This window comes from Rhincodon typus, chromosome 21, assembly GCF_021869965.1.
Source record: "Rhincodon typus isolate 14 chromosome 21, sRhiTyp1.1, whole genome shotgun sequence".
In the NCBI taxonomy this organism is placed as follows: Eukaryota; Metazoa; Chordata; class Chondrichthyes; order Orectolobiformes; family Rhincodontidae; genus Rhincodon; species Rhincodon typus.
In genome coordinates, this window is record NC_063352.1 from 37,663,256 (window position 1) to 37,682,156 (window position 18,901).

Here is an 18,901-nt window from a genome sequence, read left to right on the forward strand (position 1 = left end):
AGAATGAAGGGATTGGTCAATTGTGGTTGGAACTATTTGCTGTGTGGAGAATAGATGATATAGACTGGAGGGGCCAAATGACCAGTTTCTATTTTGACTCCTTTCTTGGTAAAGGCACGCTGTGTTAATTTATAGACTGACTCTCTAGTTGATAGGCTTAGAAGTTATAATATGAATCACAAGCTACAGTTCTTAAATAAAAAGATTTGCACACGAGAATATTAAATAAAATGATTGGCCAAGGACTGTTGGTCACTTCAGCTCTCTGATATACCGTGGGATTCACTCCAGCTACCTGAGCAGATGGACAGGAATGTGGTTTAATATCTGTTTGGAATAGCAACCCTCCCTTCATACCGTGATGATGATGTGTCTGTCCTGGTTTTTGTGACCCAACCATAAAATGAATCTTAATCCATGACCCGACCCAACCCAAATGAGAGTGCAACTGATCAGACCAACGCGTGCGTTTGGAGAGAGATGGAGACACAAACGCCCTTTCCATTTTGTCCCCATTGTTTTTTGATTATTCATCCATTCTTTTGAAGGCTTATTCAGGCCCTATTTTCATAGAATTCCTACAGGGTGGAAGGAGGCCATTTGGCCTATCAAGTCTACACCAACCCTCTGAAGAGCATCTCACCCAGACACACCCCCTACCATAGCTCCTTAACCCTACATTTGCCATGGCTAATCCACCTAGCCTGCACATCCCTGGACACTACGAACAATTTTAGCATAGGCCCTTCACCTAACTGCCACGTCTTTGGACTGAGGGAGGAAACCAGAGCATTCAGAGAAAATCCATGCAAGACTCGGGAAGAATGTCTGTATGGATTTTGCGCAGTCACTTAAGGCTGGAATCCAGCCCGGGTCCATGGCACTGAGAGACCTGTGCTAACCACTGAGTCACCGTACGACCCTTTTATATCTTTTTAGATTCTAAATTACGTGAAAGGGGAAGTGGTAAGAGCCTTTTTGAAAGCTTTGTGGTGACAGTGGTTTTGTGACCCTTTCTGATCACTTTGTAATGGATATAGGCTTGAGTGTAAGTGATTTTTGGGTAGCTGGCCTGGATAATGGAGGTAGGGGAAGGGGAGTTAGGTGACCCATTAATGCACTTTTAATATTTTAGGTTGTGAAGCCTAAGAGTGGAAGTTGCCCAACTCTCCTCGTCATTTCAGCATGGCAAGCGAAGAGGATGATCCAATTATACATGAGGTGAGTAACTGCTCAGAGGGGAGAGTGTGACTGTTAGCTACACATCAGAAATTTAGACATTCATCACCAAGTCAGTCAGTTGTTTTGTCTCCTGTTTGGCATCTCATTTTGGGTAAACTACAAGTTTACACTCTGTGCTTGATTCTTCCTTCTGTTTATTTTTGAGTTGATTTTGAGTTCTTCACTTCATTGAACAAAGTTGTGCTGCGTTCCACTACTGAGCTGCACTGTCTTCCAATTTGAGAGTTCCATTCACTAGTCTCAGATGGCGTTGCTGTACCTTGTTAAAGTGGGACTGGGGCTGTGATAAACTGATACCTTTCTGATTCATCTCACCTCAGACTTTAATGTTCTTTATCCCAAAGACCCACCAACAGCTTGCCACAGACAGTCAGGAATGACCATAAATGCTGGCCCAGCCGATCAGGCTCACATCGCCTGAATAAATAAATAAGTCTTACCATTAAATCTATTGCTGATTTCAATTCCTCAAAGTACTCTCAACAGACTGAAGCCTGACACAGATGATTTGGAGTTGGGACTAAGTGTGGTGTGTCAAAATTTGCAGATGACACTAAGATGAGTGGTAGAGCAAAGTGTGCAGAAGACACTGAAAGTCTGCAGAGGGATATAGATAGTCTAAGTGAGTGGGCAAAGGTCTGGCAGATGGAGTACAATGTTGATAAGTGTGAGGTCATCCATTTTGGTAGGAATAACAGCAAAATGGACTATGTTTTAAATGGTAAAAAATTGCAGCACGCTGCTGTGCAGAGGGACTTGGGTGTCCTTGTGCATGAATCGCTAAAAGTAGGATTGCAGGTGTAGCATGTAATTAAAAAGGCAAATGGAATTTTGTCTGTCATTGCTAGAGGGATGGAGTTTAAAAACAGCGAGTCTATGCTGCAGCTGCATAGGGAACTGGTGAGGCCACGCCTGGAGTACTGTGTGCAGTTTTGGTCTCCTTACTTGAGAAGGGATATACTAGCACTGGAGGGGGTGCAGAGGAGATTCACTCGGTTGATTCCAGAGTTGAGAGGTTTGGATTATGAGGAGAGACTGAGTAGGCTGGGATTGTACTCATTGGAATTCAGAAGACTGAGGGGAGATCTTATAGAAACATATAAGATTATGAAGGGAATAGATAAGGTGGAGGCAGGGAGGTTGTTTCCACTAGCAGGTGAAACTAAGACTAGGGGGCATCGCCTCAAAATGAAGGGAAGCAGATGTAGGACTGAGGTCAAGAGGAACTTCTTCACCCAAAGGGTTGTGAATCTGTGGAATTCCCTGCCCAGTGAAGCGGTTGAAGCTACCTCGCTGAATGTGTTTAAGGCAAGGCTAGATAAATTTTTGAACAGTAAAGGAATTAAGGGTTATGGTGTGCAGGCGGGTAAGTGGAGCTGAGTCTCAAAAAGATCAGCCATGATCTTATTGAATGGGAGGGCAGGCTCGAGGGATCGGATGGTCTACTCCTGCTCCTAGTTCTTATGTTCTTATGTTCTATGTTATGTTCTGGTTTGAATTGAGTTCTCGTCTCTTGTCGTCTGAACATGGAGATGGAAAGTTGCAGCTTAGTGCTGCATATAAAGGATCACGTCATCGTAGGGATTTGTGACCTGGATAATTATGATCCCTATTGATGGTAATGCTGGCTAGATCAAATCCCAGAAATCTTTCTTCAGAGACAACAAGTTTTATTTTGGCAATGTTGTTTATTGTGCTCGTCAGTCAGTGAGGATGTTCCTAGGAGACTGCCAATGTACTTTTTCTAAATAAAAAGCAAAGTTTATTACACACAAAAGGGGGAAAGAAACTATGTGGCCCTATGCAAGATCTAGAGACAGTCTAATTACAAATATCAGAAATATGGATTTAACCCCCTTTATCCTTAATAACAGCCTTAAAGATAGTCGAACTGACACAGTGAAAGGTCACCCTGTTTCCACTGTAAAGTTCCTCATTTGGTTGGTACAGTTGTAACTGTTTTGTCTTTGAGCCAATGCTGAAATTTGCTAGTGCTGTTGCCTGAACCCCTAACACAGTTCACTTACTTCTTAATGTGAGTTCCTTAAAGTCAACTCAGGAGTTCTTTTCTTCTGCCCTGACTGTTTTGGAGACTAACAACAGCTGTGCAGCTAAGCATAGTCCTTTTCTGTCTAAATGATCCGTTTCCTTCTCTGATAGAAACCTGCACATCCCCCTATATTCTAAATGGTGTTCCCATTCAGAAAGAACTTGTTTCTGCCTCCCTGTGTCGTAGGATACCTTGTTTTTGGGCAACGGCCCTTTTTATTCTCTCATCTACCCATGTTTCAAAGTCACTTAACTGTTAACTTCATGTTTTTAAAAGGCCTCATATAAATGCATGCAACAAAGTTTTCAGACAATCCGATATGACTTTCAGGACTCAAAAATGAAAGTAAAATTATAACTCCTGCTCTTGACGCAGCATAAAAATATGAATCAGAAATTCTATATGTTGTATGTCTGGTCACTTTAAAACCCAAATTTCCAAATAAATAACATATCATGAACCTTCATCATACAATGGATGAGAATGATGTTGAGGAACTGAATTAACATTAGGTGGAAGTAGATCTGTGATGTGAAGGCCTATATATATTTCTGGGACTTCTCTGCTAACAATCTTTGCATTAAAGGGGATGCGGAGTGCCTGGCATGTCAGAGCTGCTGCTAATTTGTTTACAGATGACCCCATAGAGCAGCTTCACCCTGACATTTGGCAAAAATGTGTGGAGGGTCAGAGGTACATGTGGGTCATGGAAGCTAATGGAATGCATTAGAGTTAGGGTTAGGCACTAGTCATTACTCTTGTCTCTGAATCAGAAACTTTTAATTCATTCCCACACCAAAGATTTTTGTGGATGTGATGTAAACCAAAGCCTTGTCTGCCCACTCCGGTGGACTAAATGATTCCAGGACATTGTTTTGAAGTAGGACAAGGGAGCTTTGCCTATGACCATTATTTATGCCTCAATCAACATTGCAGAAGCAGATTATCTGGTCATTTTCATGTTGTTATTTGTAACGGCTGTGTGTGCACGCTTTGTTTTCTGCTGTATGTAAATGATTATTCAGGTTAACATGGATGCTTTTGAATTTGTGTGGGACAAGTACAAGGAGAGCTGAGGGTGAAGCGTGTTTGTGAGAGATACTTGGACAACTGATTGACTATCCCTGATAACAAATCTGCCTCTATGCCTCAGGTCGATGTACACCTGGCCAAGAGTCTAGCGGAGAAACTGTACCTGTTCCAGGTGTGTCACACTGAGCCTCTTCGTGCTTCACCTCTTGTTGTTTTAATTTCAACTGTCACGCTCTGTAATTGAGCAGCTGATTTATTTTTTTCTGTCTCTCACCTCCAGTATCCCGTGCGTCCAGCCACAATGAAATATGATGATGTCACTCATTTATCAGCAAGAATAAAACCTAAGCAACAGAAAGTAAGTTCGCTCTGTGACTCTATCACTGCTCTGTCCTGTCGTTCAATGGAACAAACTCAATGGGGAAAGATCTAGTTTTTACTTTATTTTTGTGCTTAACCCTCTGCCACCAGAATCGGCCATCCAGAATGGTATAGCACAGGAGGAGGCTAATCAGCCCTTACTGTCTCTGTCATTCCCTGATTCCAGAACCACACAACAGGAACTTGACCAAAGCCATGATTTAATGATTTGAGGGCAATGGATAATTTTAAATACATCAGGAAGCTGCCTGAGAGGTAGCGGTGCAAGAGGGAAATGAGGTAGATAAAAAGACTGGCAAGTGTCTCGTGAGTGACCATCGTTCTTCTCTCTTTGCTGAGATGTGTCAGAGACATGAGCCGATCCATTCCCCCCATGGTGGGTTAGGGTTGGTGTTGGTGGTGGCTGGGGGTGAGGGAACAGAGCAGTTGACTCATGAGGGGTGAGGGTGGGGAGCGACCAGCTCCCTCCCTGTGGAGGTGAGGGATGAGAATTGTTTCCTTGCTGTGGGAGTGAGAGTGGGCAGCAGTCTCCTCCCTGTTGGGGTGGGGAGCAGTTGCCTCCCTGCAGGGGTGAGGGGTGGGAGCTCTCTCCCTGTGGGGGTGAGGTTGGGGAGCAGTCGCCTCTCTCCCTGTGGGGGTGAGGGATGGGAATTGTTTCCTCACTGTGGGGGTGAGGGTGGGGAGCAGTTGCCTCCCTGCGGGAGTGAGAGTGGGGAGCAGTCTCCTCCCTGTTAGGGTGGGGAGCAGTCACCTCCTTCCCTGCAGGGCTGAGGCGTGGGAAGTTTTCTCCTTGCAGGGGTGAAAGTGGGGAGCAGTCACCTCCCTGTGGGGGTGAGTGTGTTCTGAACCTGCCAGATTTTAATAACAATCTGACTGGCTTTATCATTGTTTTTACTCCCACCACATTATTACTATATTCCCAGATTTTTAAAAACTGAATTCAAGATCATAAACTGTCACAGCAGGATTTATTAATATAAGTCTCTATACAAGCCCAGTTTAATAACCAAATGTAAAACTATATAAACTGTATACCCCATGTATCGAATTGAAAAGCAGAGATTTTACATGAACCTGTGTAGAACCTTGCTTAGAGCATGTTTGCAGTACTGTCAACAGTACCCTCCTCCAATTTGCAGAGACGAAACCAAACTCAAAGTTAACAATCTGACTCAAATGAACATTGTACAGGAGGACGGGTGGCCTGATAACAGTTATGAAAATTATGAAGGGATTTGATTTGACAGATATGGGGAACTATTTGCATTTGTAGGTAACTCAGATCTAGGAGTCATAAATATGAGAGTCACCAATAGAGAATTCGGGGGAAACCCTCTCTTCCCACAGAATGATTAGAATGTGGAACTTAGAGTGAGGAGTTGAGGGGATTAATATCGATACATTTTAAGGAGAAGCTAAATAAGCAACAGTGGGTTACATTTAGATAGTGCCATTAACCTTGCAAAATGTCTTGTGATACTGCACTGAAGCATTATCAAACAAAACATGACACCAAGTGACTTTGGAGGCAATGGCCTAGTGGTATTATCGCTGGACTGTTAATCCAGAGACCCAGATAATGTTCGAATCCCACCATGGCAAATGGTGGAATTTGAATTCAATAAAATATCTGGAATTAAGAGTCTAACGATGACTGTGAATCCATTGCCTCTTGTCGGGAAAAGCCCATCTGGTTCACTAATGTCCTTTAGGGAAGGAAACTGCCATCCTTACCTGGTCTGGCCTAGATGTGACTCCAGACTCTCAGCAATGTGGTTGACTCTTAACTGCCCTCTGGGCAAGTATGGATGGGCAATAAATGCTGCCTAGCCAGCGATGCCCTCATCCTGTGAATGAATAAAGAAAAAACACATGGAATTAAGGTGGATAACCAAAATCTTGGTAAAGAGAGTTGGGTTTTAAGGAGGTTAAAAACATGTAATAATTTAGGGAGGGAATTCCGCAGCCTAGGGCCTGGGTAGGTGACAGCTGTCACTGGCATGTTTGAGGGAGAAAGGAGGAGGAGGATATGCTGATAGGATGATTTGAAGGGGAGTGGGAGGAAGCTCGTATAAAACATAAATGCTGATATAGCCCAGTTGGGCTGAATGGCCTGTTTCTGGCTATACATTCTGTACTATTTCTGAGGATGCATGTAGCCTTCCCAGACATCACTTCCAGATTAGGCTGTGATCTTACTGATTCTCACTTGCTTTTGTGCACAGGTTGAGCTGGAAATGGCGATTGATACAGTGAGTCCCAATTACTGTCGGAGCAAAGGGGAACAGATTGCTCTCAATGTTGATGGGACCTGTACTGATGACTCTGGAAGTACCTATGCAACGTAAGTAACAATAGGATAGGGGCATTTTGCGTGTAGGAGAAGTAAACTCTACCACAGCAGCATTAATATTTTGGTTCTTGCAGCAAACCTTAGAGTTCTTTTTCTATAAGTTTACGATATGACAGCCGCTGCTGTTAGTTTGGCTTCAACAGGGTGTTTTGATTTCTGAAACTTTCTCACCTTCCCATCTCCAGCAAACTCATGGACAAACAGACCTTCTCATCCATTCAATCTGCTGTCAACACCTCCCGATATGCTGCTGCAGTCTACAGGAAAGGTGAGGGAAATGGATCCATCTTTTGCTGAACATTAGATGCAAGTGGATTAAGGAAAGGGATATGTTTATTACAAAGGTCTTGGGAGAAAGTTGTGCTGATTCGTAGCTGCATTTACTCTTGTTCAAGGTCTAATGCGCAAGACCAATCTATGTCTGTGTGCCAGTTCTTTTTCGGGTTATTCAGGTCCAGAAGCAAGTAAGTCAGGGTGCATTCAGTTTGATCATAACCTGTGGCAACAGGAAATGTTAACAAATTTAATTGTGGGATTGCAGACTAGGCTAATGTATCACCATCCCCTAGGGCTAGATCTTCTGTTTTTTGGACATAACTTGAAACATACTGTTCATCACCTCTTGGCAGTCCCAACACAATGACTGAGCATTAATTACCCAGGAAGTTTAAAATTCCAATGGGTAGTATATCCATTCTCATTGATCGCTGACCCCCATCCACATCCTCTCAATGTCTCCAGATAATCTGCGATGTTGGTTGTGGAATAATTATCTTCCACAACACGGGTAGAAAGCCACCTTAGAAGGCATATATGGTTCAGTATGCAGCGTTTCTGCATGACAAGAATGACTATACTTCAAAAAGTGCTTCATTGTTAATAAGGTACTTTGGAATGTCCCAAGGTCACAAAAGGTACAATATAAATGCAATTTCTTTCTTTAACATCTGCAGTGAGTAATGTGAGGACAGAATTTCAAGGGAAGTGGTGTAAGTATGTGATTAAAGCAAAAAGCCTTTTTAACAGGGCACGTAGTACAAAGTGCTGGCATATACACAATGTGCACACACAGGCATCAATTCCTCACTGTTACATCAGACTGAAACATCATTCTGCAATCAGTTACTGAGAGCACACTGTGTTATTTTAAGGAGTTTATTTTCCTGACAATCAACCAATCCATGGATGCTTTTTATTAGCTTTTTCTCTCCCAACATTGTGCGACAGGAGAGCTACACATCACTCCGTTACATGGAATACTACAGCTGAGACCAAGTTTCTCCTACTTGGATAAAGCGGATGCAAAACACAGGGAGAGAGAAGCTGCAAATGAAGGTAGGAAGTTGGGTCAGACTTGATCAACGGTTTGTGCTCCGTTGAATCAACCTGTCGAGGGGCTAAGAAGGGAGCTCAACAACAGACTGGACAACAGAATATTCTGAACATCAGCCAGTGTAAATTGTCAAATGCAGAGTTTCTCTGTGAGGTTTCCTGAGCTCTCCAAGTGTGAGGCTTTGGTTTCCTACCAAGAAAGATTAACTCAAAGTGTTTTCAAACTTCAAGAATAGTACCAACATTGAGGTTGTTAGATACCAGAAAAGACTCACTAGGCTGGGATCCTTTTTCTCCTCAAAGAGAGAAGACTGAGGGGTGACCTGTTTGAGGTCATGAAAGGGTTAGACTTGGAGAAAATGTTTAACTTCTTGGGGAGAAGCCAAAAGTACAAAACATAAGATTATTGGTAATAAATCTAATCGGGAAATCAAGAAAAACATCTTTACTAAGAAATATTTGAGATGTGTAATATCGATACATTTAAGAGAATATTAGATAAACAGAAGAAAAAAGGAACGGTATAATAAGAACATAATAATAAGCTAATAATGAAGTGTAGAGCATTGCAATGAAGGTCTGTTTCTTCACTGCAAATCTATTTGAAATCCCTCTTCACTGGGAGAATAGTGTGTTAGGCTATGGAGGAACCGGGATCAGAAACTGATGGCAGTGACCTGCCAATATCAAATTCTTAAGTAATGTGCAATGTTCTTATTCTCCTGCAGCTGGTGACTCTTCTCAGGATGAGGCTGAAGATGACGTTAAGCAGATCACTGTAAGTGGAACCTAATTCATTACCACTGTACACGGGGTCCCTGACTTATGAGCATCTGACTTAGTAAATGCTTGTTCATACAAATGCAATCCCATACAAGAGTTTAATTTTAAAGATCCAGCATATCAATGTTCCCTCATACTCGGGAACAGCTATTTTATATTATCCTGGAATGTGTTCCGACTTACTTACATGTTGGCTTGCGAATGGACTTGAATGGAACCTGTTCACCAGCTGGGGACTGCCTGTACAAAGAAAACCTTAAGAGTGTTGAGCGATCTTTTCATAGAAACACTTTTGCTTGGAATTCTGCCTGATTTTTATCATCAGTTGCTTGCTGAATGCAAAGATTCTTTTCGTCTATACGTTATCTAAACTTCTTATCCTTTGGTAGTTGAGACTTTTTAAAGCAGTGTCATTTTGAGTTCTAGAAAATAAGCCAAATGTAGCCCCATCCTGTACTGTAAATAGTTTCAGTGGTAGTTATAGTAAATCCTCTGTATCCGTGAAATTGCGAATCCTGAATTTGCCTATCCGCACCAAAACATAAGTTACAACAAAATTCAACATCTGCGGGCAAAACTCGACGATCTTCAATTTTAACTTACTTTTAAACAAGCTCCGCAAATAAAAATTTCATTATTCGCGGCGTTTTCGGATGGAACCTTGCCGATCTGGAGGAATGACTGTCCTTAGCTCTGGAGCACTTTCGATAGTTCTGAGAACATGGAAGATGCTGCGTAAATGCAAGTTTGTTTGCAGAACAGTAGGTTTCATGTTGGACTGAGTGTGAATAGACTAGTTAATGGACTTTCAATGCAAGGGATTCCACTCATCATAAGTATCCTTGGTGACTATTTCATGGAAGATCATAGAATCCCTAAAGTGTGGAAACAGGCCCTTTGGCCGAACAAGGCCACACCGACCCTCACAGCATCCCACCCAGACCCATTCGCCATAACCCACCTAATCTGCACATCCCTGAACACTATGGGCAATTTAGCATGGCCAATCCACCTAGCCTGCACATCTTTAGACTGTGGGAGGAAACTGGAGCATCCGGAGGAAACCCATGCAGACACGGGGAGAGCATGCAAACTCCACACAGACAGTCGCTCAAGGCTGGAATTGAACTCTGGTGCTGTGAGGCAGCCGTGCGAACCACTGAGCTACCGTGCCGCCCCTAATATTTGTACTTGTGTTGTATGTATTTGGCGAAAATGGATTTCAACTGAATTCTTCTGTAGTCAAATAGCCTTCTGGCATGCACTATTTATGTATACACACTGCCAGTAACCCCATGAAGGATGCCTGCAGGTGTCAGTACTGTATGATGTAGAGTCATAGCGATGTACAGTACGGAAACAGACCCTTTGGTCCAACTCGTCCATGCCGACCAGATGTCCTAAATTAATCTAGTCTCACTTGCCAGCATTTGGTCCATATCCCTGTAAACCCTTCCTATTCATGTACCCATCTAGGTGTCTTTTAAATCTTGTAATAGTACCAGCCTCCACCACTTCCTCTGGCAGCTCATTCCATACATGCACCAGCCTCTGTGTGAACAATTTGCCCTTGGGTCCCTTTTTTATCTTTCCCCTCGCACTTTAAACCTATGCTGTCCAGTTTTGGCCTCCCATACCCTGGGAAAAAGACCTTGGCAATTCACTCTATCCATGCTCCTTATGATTTTATAAACCTCTATAAGGTCACCCCTCAGCCTGTGATGCTCCAGGGAAAATAGCTGCAGCCTAGTCAGCCTCTCCCTAGAGCTCAAACCCTCCCAATCCTGGCAACATTCCTTGTAAATCTTTTCTGAACTCCTTCACGTTTAACAACATCTTTCCTATAGCAGGGAGACCAGAATTGAACGCAGTATTCCAAAAGTGGCCTCACCAACGTACTGTACAGCCGCTCAAAGTAAGAAAGCACAAAGCAATATATGATCCTTCTTAAATTTCATTCAGCGGATGTGGGCTTCACTGGTTGGACCAACATTTACTGCCCCCGCAATCCCTAATTGCCCTTGAACATAATACAACATATCAGTTGGACATTCGTTTCCCTCAGCCCTGCCCTGCTATTCTTAAAAGATCTGCCCCACGCCTCAACTGTTATGTACCAGCCCCTAATAGTCCTCAACTCCTTGATATTTCAAAAATCTATTTATCTCTTCTTTAAGCACTTTCAATGATCTAGCCTCCAAACTCTCTGAATTCCAGGCATTCATTATCCTCTGAGCGAAGAAATTCCTTCATATCTAGTTTTAAATAAATGTGCCTTATTCTGTAACTTTGTCCCCTAGATTTAGATTTCCCTACCAATGGGAATATCTTTACATCTACCCTGACGAGCTCCCTCCAAATCTTGTATGTTTCAGTAAGGTCAACCCTTATTTTTCTAAAATACAACGCACCAAAGTCTTACCTATTTAACTATTCTTGATAAGTCAATCTTTTCATCCCAGGAACCAGCTTAGTAAATCTTTTTTGAATGGCTTCTGATGATAGTGTATCCTTTCCTTAATACCAGAAACTGCATGCAGCACTTCAGGTGCGGCCTCATCAACACCCTGTACTGTTATAACATAGACTTCCTTATTTTTAAATCCAATCCCTTAGCAATAAAGCATTAATTCCATTTGCCTTCATAATTACTTGATACAGCTGCACACTAACTCTTTGTGTTTCCTGCACAAGAACACCCAGAGCCCTCTGTGTTGCACATTTTTGGCATCTCTCTGCATGTAAATAATAGTCTGTCTTGTGATTCTTCCTACCAAAATGCATGACTTCATATCTTCCTACATTAAACTCCATCTGCCAAGTTTTTGCTTATTCCCTCAACCATTCCCTTTGCAGATTCCTTATGTCCTCATCACCACATGCCTTCCCACCTATGTTTGTATCAAAGTCATTAAATAGGTGGTAAATAATTGAGGCCCTTGGACTGATCCTTGTGGCACTTCACTAGTTGTCTTTCCAATGTGAAAAATTAATTTCAACTCTAAGGTTGAAGGGTTAACCACTTCTCAAAGGGAAGGTGACAGTGACCTGCCTGCTGACCATTTAGTGTAGGGACGTGCACAATTCTTTTTGGTAGAAAGTTCCAGGATTTTGACCCAGCAGCCGTGAAAGAACTGCAACATTTTGCCGAGTCAGGATGCTGAGCGGCTTGGAACCGAATGTGCAGGTGGTTGTGCTCCCCTGTATCTGCCTCCCATTTCCTTCCAGACAGTAGTGATTGAGAGTTTGGAAGGTGCTATCAAGAAACCTTGGTGAATTTCTGCAGTGCATCTTTTGATAGTACACATCACTGCTGCTGAGCTTCAGTGGTAAATGGTGTGAATGTGGATGCATGCCAATCAAGCAGGCTACTTTGTCCTGGACGGTGTCAAGCTTCTTGTGTTGTTGGAGCTGCATTCATTCAGGCAAGTGAGGAGTATTCCATCACACTCCTGACTTGATCCTTGCAAATGCTGGACAAGTTTTGAGGAATCAGGAGGTGAGTCACTCGCTGTTGATCCATAACCTTGTCTCAAGGGCAATTAGAGATGATCAGTGAAGGCTGGCTTTGCCAGGGACACTCCCATCACAGTAATGAAAAAAAGAACTGTTAAAGGTGCTGTACGTATGCAAGTCGTTATGTTCATGATATGAAATCAATAACTTGTTTTATCAATTATTACAACCAAAATCGAAGTGAAATATTCTACATTGTGGTTTCCCAAAGCTAGTGCAATGTCCTATGGTTGTTTATTGTGTAATCTATTCAATTCTGAGCTTAGTTACACCTGTAACAGGAACCATCTTTCTCATGATCTCCTTAGGTTCGTTTCTCACGTCCGGAGAGTGAGCAAGCTCGACAACGTCGTATCCAGTCTTACGAGTTCCTGCAGAAGAAACAGGCAGAAGAGCCCTGGTATCACCTCCATTACTGTGGTGTGAAGGTGCGCTGAATGATGAGTCCCTGGAAGGTTTACAGTCTCTCTGTCCTCTTATTGTCAAAACAAGACTTTTATTAAAAAAAAAAACTTCCTGTTTAAAACTTATTTCCTACATCCCACAATTTTATTTAAAGTAGATTTGTGTTAAGATGTTGTCATCGCTTTAAAACAATTTAATTTTGTTTTATAAATATTATTGTCACTTTCTTAAATGCTAATCACAAGGAAATGGAGTTCTGTCTTAGATTCTCCATTACTCCTCTTCTATTCCCTGTTTATTTTAGGCTTCTGAATGTGTTCATTTTGCTTGCCTCGTTTGCTAAGCTATTAGCCCTTGATCTTTTGAAATTGTACAAGCTTGACACTGTTAGATATGTTTGTACTCACTTAAAGCCATGAACCTGCACCCTTTAGTGTGAGAATGTCAGACTCCTCCAGCCAACAGGATTGTATTCTCAGTCAAGGTGCCGTTTTCATGAGGCGTGTGTAAATGTGAAGATAAAACGAGCCCAGGGTTGCTGTTGATCAGCTTTTTCCTTCCGCCATGTAGGTTTAGTTGCTCTCCTGTTGAAAATAGAACAATTTGATAACCTCTGCCCCCATTAGGCCAATATATCATATTTGCTTTTGAATATATTCTACCACATACATTTTCAGATCAGTCATGATCTTATGGCAGAGCAGGCTTTAAGGGCCGAATGGCCTACTCTTTTTCCTAGCTTTAAACTTGAAACAGACAAGAACCAGAAAAGGGAGCTAACTAATACTGTGAATATGGTTAATGTTATTTAACTTTAGCGTGGAGCATAAAAACTGGTGTGATTGGTTGAACCAAATGATTGGTATCTATGCATCGTCTCCAGTAAACGGGGCATATCCTGTTGGAGTATGATTGCCGAAAGCTGTTATCCATCTGCCTGTCTCAATTCATTTCTCCTGCATTAGGAAATGAATTGCCCCGATCTACTTAAGTAGTCATGTGCCATTCTTATTAAATTCCAGAAATTACTTCAGAATCTTTGAGGCGTGCAGTAAAGATTTACTGACGGTGATGCATGCAAATGTTTTACATACAGGCCAACACCTGCTCCCAGTAAAGTTCTATAATTCTGGGTTTGCTATGAAACTAGCAAATCTTGTCATTGTTAAATATAGTAAAATGGTTCAGTAAGTACCTTCCAGTGTTTTTGACATAGCATTGTGTCGTCTCTATGTTGTATTGTACAGTTAGAACTGGACACAAGAGGGCAGTGCTTCCTGTGTCTGTGATAGGCACAAGGTGGCCGCGCTTTCTGTGTGTGTAATGGGGTTACTGATGATGTGTGTGTTGTGTATACAGGACAGCCGGTCTGAGCACGAGCGGCAATATCTTTTCAGTCAGCTGGCTGGCATGTTGGAGACAACCGAGTTAACTAAATCCCCAAGGTATGAGCTGGGCATCTGCAAGGGTCAATTACTTTAGATATAGATGATATCACTTCATCTCAACCCCTGTAAAACACATCCTTTTTAATGTGTCTAAACGCACAATACTGTGGACACTGGAAATTAGAAATAAAATCACAAAATCCTGGAAACATACAACTGGTCAAGCATAAGAATGGAGAGAAACAAGGGATTAATGGTTCTAATCAATTACTTTTGATTAAAACTTGGAAAAGTGAAAAATGTAACTTTTAAACAAGTGAAGGTGCAGTGAAAGGTGAGAGGGGGTGAAAGAGCAGAAGCGAAGATCTGTGATATGGTGGATGAGGAATAAGATCCAAAAGGTGGTGGTGGGCAAGGGAGAAAAGGTACGTGTAGACCTAGACCCGCTCGTAGTTTCTGTGTTTGGAGAAGATGAAAATGGCAACAACAATCATTACAAGCACCTGTGTTAAGATAAATTGGAACAATGGGTATTATTTGAAACTTGACCTGAGTATTGAGGTTGAATAGTTGTCAAAGCCTAATCAAACAGTGAGGTGCCTGTTTTTCAAGCTTGCGTTGAGCTTCGATGGGACAGTGTAGGAGGTAGAAGTCAGAATGGGAATGGAGAATTACAAAGATTGTGCTGTGTTTTCAATAAACTTATAATCTATTTCCATTAGAATGCAGTTCCTACTCTTTTAACAAAAAACCTAAATTTTAATTACTCCTTTTGACTGACACTTAGATATCCGTTTTTGCACGATCAAGGCGTTCTGATCACATAAATTGGCAGTGATTTGTCAAATCACCCAATCCCCAAGCTGCTGAAGCAGCTGTTGGGTGTCTATTGTGGGTGTCTATTGTTCCTCTTGCCAATTCCCACCTCCTAACTCAAAAGTGCTGAAACTAGCAGAAAATCCCACCAATCATGATTTGCCAGCTTGAAACACAATGTGGTGGGAAACAGAAAACTGACAAGAATCCATTTTCAGGGGCTTAGGGATTTAGAGAGAGCAGCTGTTTCTTCACTGCCTCACAGATAAGCTGTCAGCAGGTAGAGTGGAAGTAGTGCAAGGCCTGGGAAGAGCAGGAACAAAAAAATTATTCACCTCCCAAATAGATCCAACAAATTAAATTATTTTCTTGGTACCCAGCATTTATTGATGCTACACTGTGAGCCGAGCTTCCTTCCTCCTGTGTATTTTATACTTCCTGCTCTTGCTGCTGTTGCATACTTTTGCAGCTTGAGAGTGCTGAGCGCTGAACGCCTCGTCTAACTTGTGTTATTAAAATGAGGCCCTCTCTTTGTTCTCAGACTGGACATCAAATGTCCCAGGGCACTATGTCGGAGAGCAGGGGAGTTCTTCCTCCTGTTCTGGTGAGCATTTATTCCTGAACCAACGTCAGAAAATAGATTCAAAAACAAAGTTGCTGGAAAGACTCAGCAGGTCTGGCAGCATCTGTGAAGGAGAAAACAGAGTTAATGTTTCGGGTCTGGTGACCCGTCCTCAGAAAACAGATTACCTTGGTCATTATCCCATTGCTGTTTGTGGGAGCTTTCTGAACTCAGTTTGACTGCTGCATTTCTTACAGCAGTTACGACACTTTTAAATTATTTTGTTGATTGTGAAATGCATTAGTATGTTCTGCATCGTGACAGGTGCTATATAAATGCATAATTAGTCTGGATAATTAGTATTGGCAAGCAGCCCAACTGTAGGATCACTCATTGTTGAGCCCCATCCCCTTTCACTGGATAATTTATCAGGAACTGAACCCCTGGCTAATTTTTCGTGCATCTCTTGAATGGCATGAGATTTCATTAAAACCACATGTAATCCAGTTATCATGGAATGAGTTCTATAGACCAGGACCCTGCTTGCATTGGTTTATAGCTGGACTCTCATCCTTTTTGACAATAACTGTTTGTAAGGCTCTTTCCTGTTCACCCACACTTTTTCTGCAATCATACACCATTATGAAGAAACAATATCTTTAATCACTTTGCCATTTGCAGTATATTGCATGATTTAATCTCCCCCTGAGATAGTTTTTAAAGCAGTAGATTAACCTGCCTGATTCACCATCCTAGTAATTTGTTAACCTGCATCAGGTTTGCAAGCATAGTTTCTACTTCTTAAAATCTTGATTCAAGCTTTAAAAAGCTCGATCAAGTTGTGAAGACTGCTGTGTGAATGTGAATCTTTCTTTCTGTTCAAACAGCATTTCCTCTCTCTCTCTCTGCAGTGAATATTTGTCCATGTTGATGCCTCTGGTTGAAGAAGAGGAATCGTAAGTCAACTCTTTTCCTTCATATCCTGCTGGGCTCAAACCCATATTGAACTATAATGCTACTTCCCTGCAAGAGTTCTAGTTTTTAAAATCATTCTCTGATTTGAAAATCTTTGCAGGTAAAGCTGTGTTATTCAGAGATTCAGCAATATTGATTTCCTTTGCAGGAAGGTCCCTCTGGCCCCCAGTAATGTGCTGTCTATGGCTCAGCTACGAACTCTTCCCCTCGCAGATCAAGTGAGGACCCTGATGAAGAATGGTGAGTGGTTTGCTACTTTCTGGCGATGATTTGTTTCTTGCAGTGCCCCAAATGCACGTCTACATTCCTGTCTGGCATCCCAACTTCTCCCTGTAAAATTGAGCTAATGCAAAACTCTGCTGTATGTTTTCAAACTTGCACCAAGCCCTGTTCACGAATCACCCCTCTGCTGGATGACCACATTGACTTCTAAGCCAACACCACCTCAAATCTACAATGTTTGTTTACTCACCTTCCTCCATGGCCTTGGCCACCCCTGTCTCTGTAATCTCCTCCATCTCTACAACACTTACAAATCTCTGTGCTGCTCTAATTTCTCACCTCTTGTACGTTCTTCATTTTAATCGATCCACTGTTGGCAGCTGTGCCTTTTATTCTCCCCAGGCCGAAGGTCTGGAATTGCCTCCCTACAGCTTTCCTCTTTTAAGATGCATCTGACAAAGCTGTCTAATATCTCCTTCTGTGGCTCAGTGTCACGTTATCTAATAGCATTCCTGTGAAGGGCCTAGGGATGTTTTACTACATTAAAGGTACTGTGTAAGTGCAGGTTGTTGTAGTATTGAGCTGATAAAGGGTGATTTTTATAGAGCTTTCTAATCCCCACCCCTCATGCATGGAGTCCTGGGAACACATGTATGGTATTCACAGGAACTCTCGCAGTGAACAAGATTACATGCCCATTGCACATTTTGTAAATTCACTCTACTTTTTGATCTGAATTTTATCGAGCAAACTGAGATCTTTTTGTGTATACATACATCGTGGTCTGCTGATGACATTGGTCACAGTAAGTTGAATACAAAGGTTATTTAATGTGCACAGTTTTATATCTAATGGACATTATTTCTCTGTCTCTTCCCTCCTGACATAGTGAAAGTTGTACAGTTTGCAAATCTGATGGGTCTTCTAGGATCAGGAGTTGATTCCACGGCAGTCTTACGCTGTATTCAGCAAGTGGCCATGTTGGTTCAGGGATGCTGGGTCGTTAAAAGGTACGTCCTGATGATAACTCAGTAGCCATTCAATTAGTGCAAGATTCTCTTTGACAAAATGCATATTTGTGGCTGACCAAATATGATCATCTTTGAACCAGAATACATCAGTGGAAGAGCCCTTGTTCTCCAGTGAACTTTATCTCCCCCCAGACCCCATATTAAATTGTTTAATTTGCTATGAGATGTTTACTTGGTGCTGAATACAATGGTTTGAGGTCTTGATCCTGTCCGTAAGAATTTTCAGCTTAACAATTACATTGATACTGTTAATGAGCCCCGTTAAATTAGTTACTAGAACAAATTTTACAGTCTGTCTTTAGGTTGGGTGAGCATGGGGTACCCTATCTCTCACTTGAGTAGGTCCCTTAACGATCAATGAAACCTTCGGTATATAATGATTTGCGGTTTAAACTTACTGATTGCATATAACTAGGCGTGGGTAACTTGAGACAGTAAGTTGTGCAACATACTTTAACTGAAGGGTGAGTTCCTTGAAATGCTGAGCAAGAGTCTCCTAGTTTGGAGTGCCTGGTTTGGAAATGCATTGCATGGAGGGATGTCACTAATTTGCAGTCTCTTCAGAGTCAACTGGGCTGACTGTACAGTCTGTACTTCTCTCCACTACCCACTCCAACTTGCTGTTGCTGCTCATCTTTAAAGTCCCTAACCCGAAAAATATCTTTTGCACAATATTTCCAGCCTCACTGTCTACTCAGTGCCTGTTTCTTCTGTTTGAAACTCTTTGGGACAATTGCGATCCAAAAGACACCAGAAATGCACATTAATGGATACCGTTATTGAAGGCTTTTACAGAGCATGCAGGAAGCTGAT

General features: G+C 42.0%; 1 protein-coding gene across 6 annotated transcripts in view; it reads left to right on the forward strand.

Moving 5' to 3' along the window:
- The window catches only part of polr3e (polymerase (RNA) III (DNA directed) polypeptide E), a 57,586-nt gene that overhangs the window by 6,979 nt on the left and 31,706 nt on the right, over window positions 1–18,901 (forward strand). For 3 of the 6 annotated variants that reach the window (XM_048609456.1, XM_048609452.1, XM_048609453.1), the window contains exons 3-15: window positions 1,136–1,221; window positions 4,446–4,496; window positions 4,605–4,682; window positions 6,931–7,049; window positions 7,244–7,326; window positions 8,286–8,393; window positions 9,119–9,168; window positions 12,998–13,117; window positions 14,454–14,539; window positions 15,840–15,902; window positions 16,772–16,816; window positions 16,984–17,075; window positions 17,947–18,067. In XM_048609456.1, coding sequence (XP_048465413.1) covers window positions 1,186–1,221; window positions 4,446–4,496; window positions 4,605–4,682; window positions 6,931–7,049; window positions 7,244–7,326; window positions 8,286–8,393; window positions 9,119–9,168; window positions 12,998–13,117; window positions 14,454–14,539; window positions 15,840–15,902; window positions 16,772–16,816; window positions 16,984–17,075; window positions 17,947–18,067 — 1,052 coding nt within the window. In that variant the 5' untranslated portion in view covers window positions 1,136–1,185. The remainder of the gene's footprint in view (window positions 1–1,135; window positions 1,222–4,445; window positions 4,497–4,604; window positions 4,683–6,930; window positions 7,050–7,243; window positions 7,327–8,285; window positions 8,394–9,118; window positions 9,169–12,997; window positions 13,118–14,453; window positions 14,540–15,839; window positions 15,903–16,771; window positions 16,817–16,983; window positions 17,076–17,946; window positions 18,068–18,901) is intronic. The other 3 variants (XM_048609455.1, XM_020518022.2, XM_048609454.1) reach the window with 2 other exon arrangements.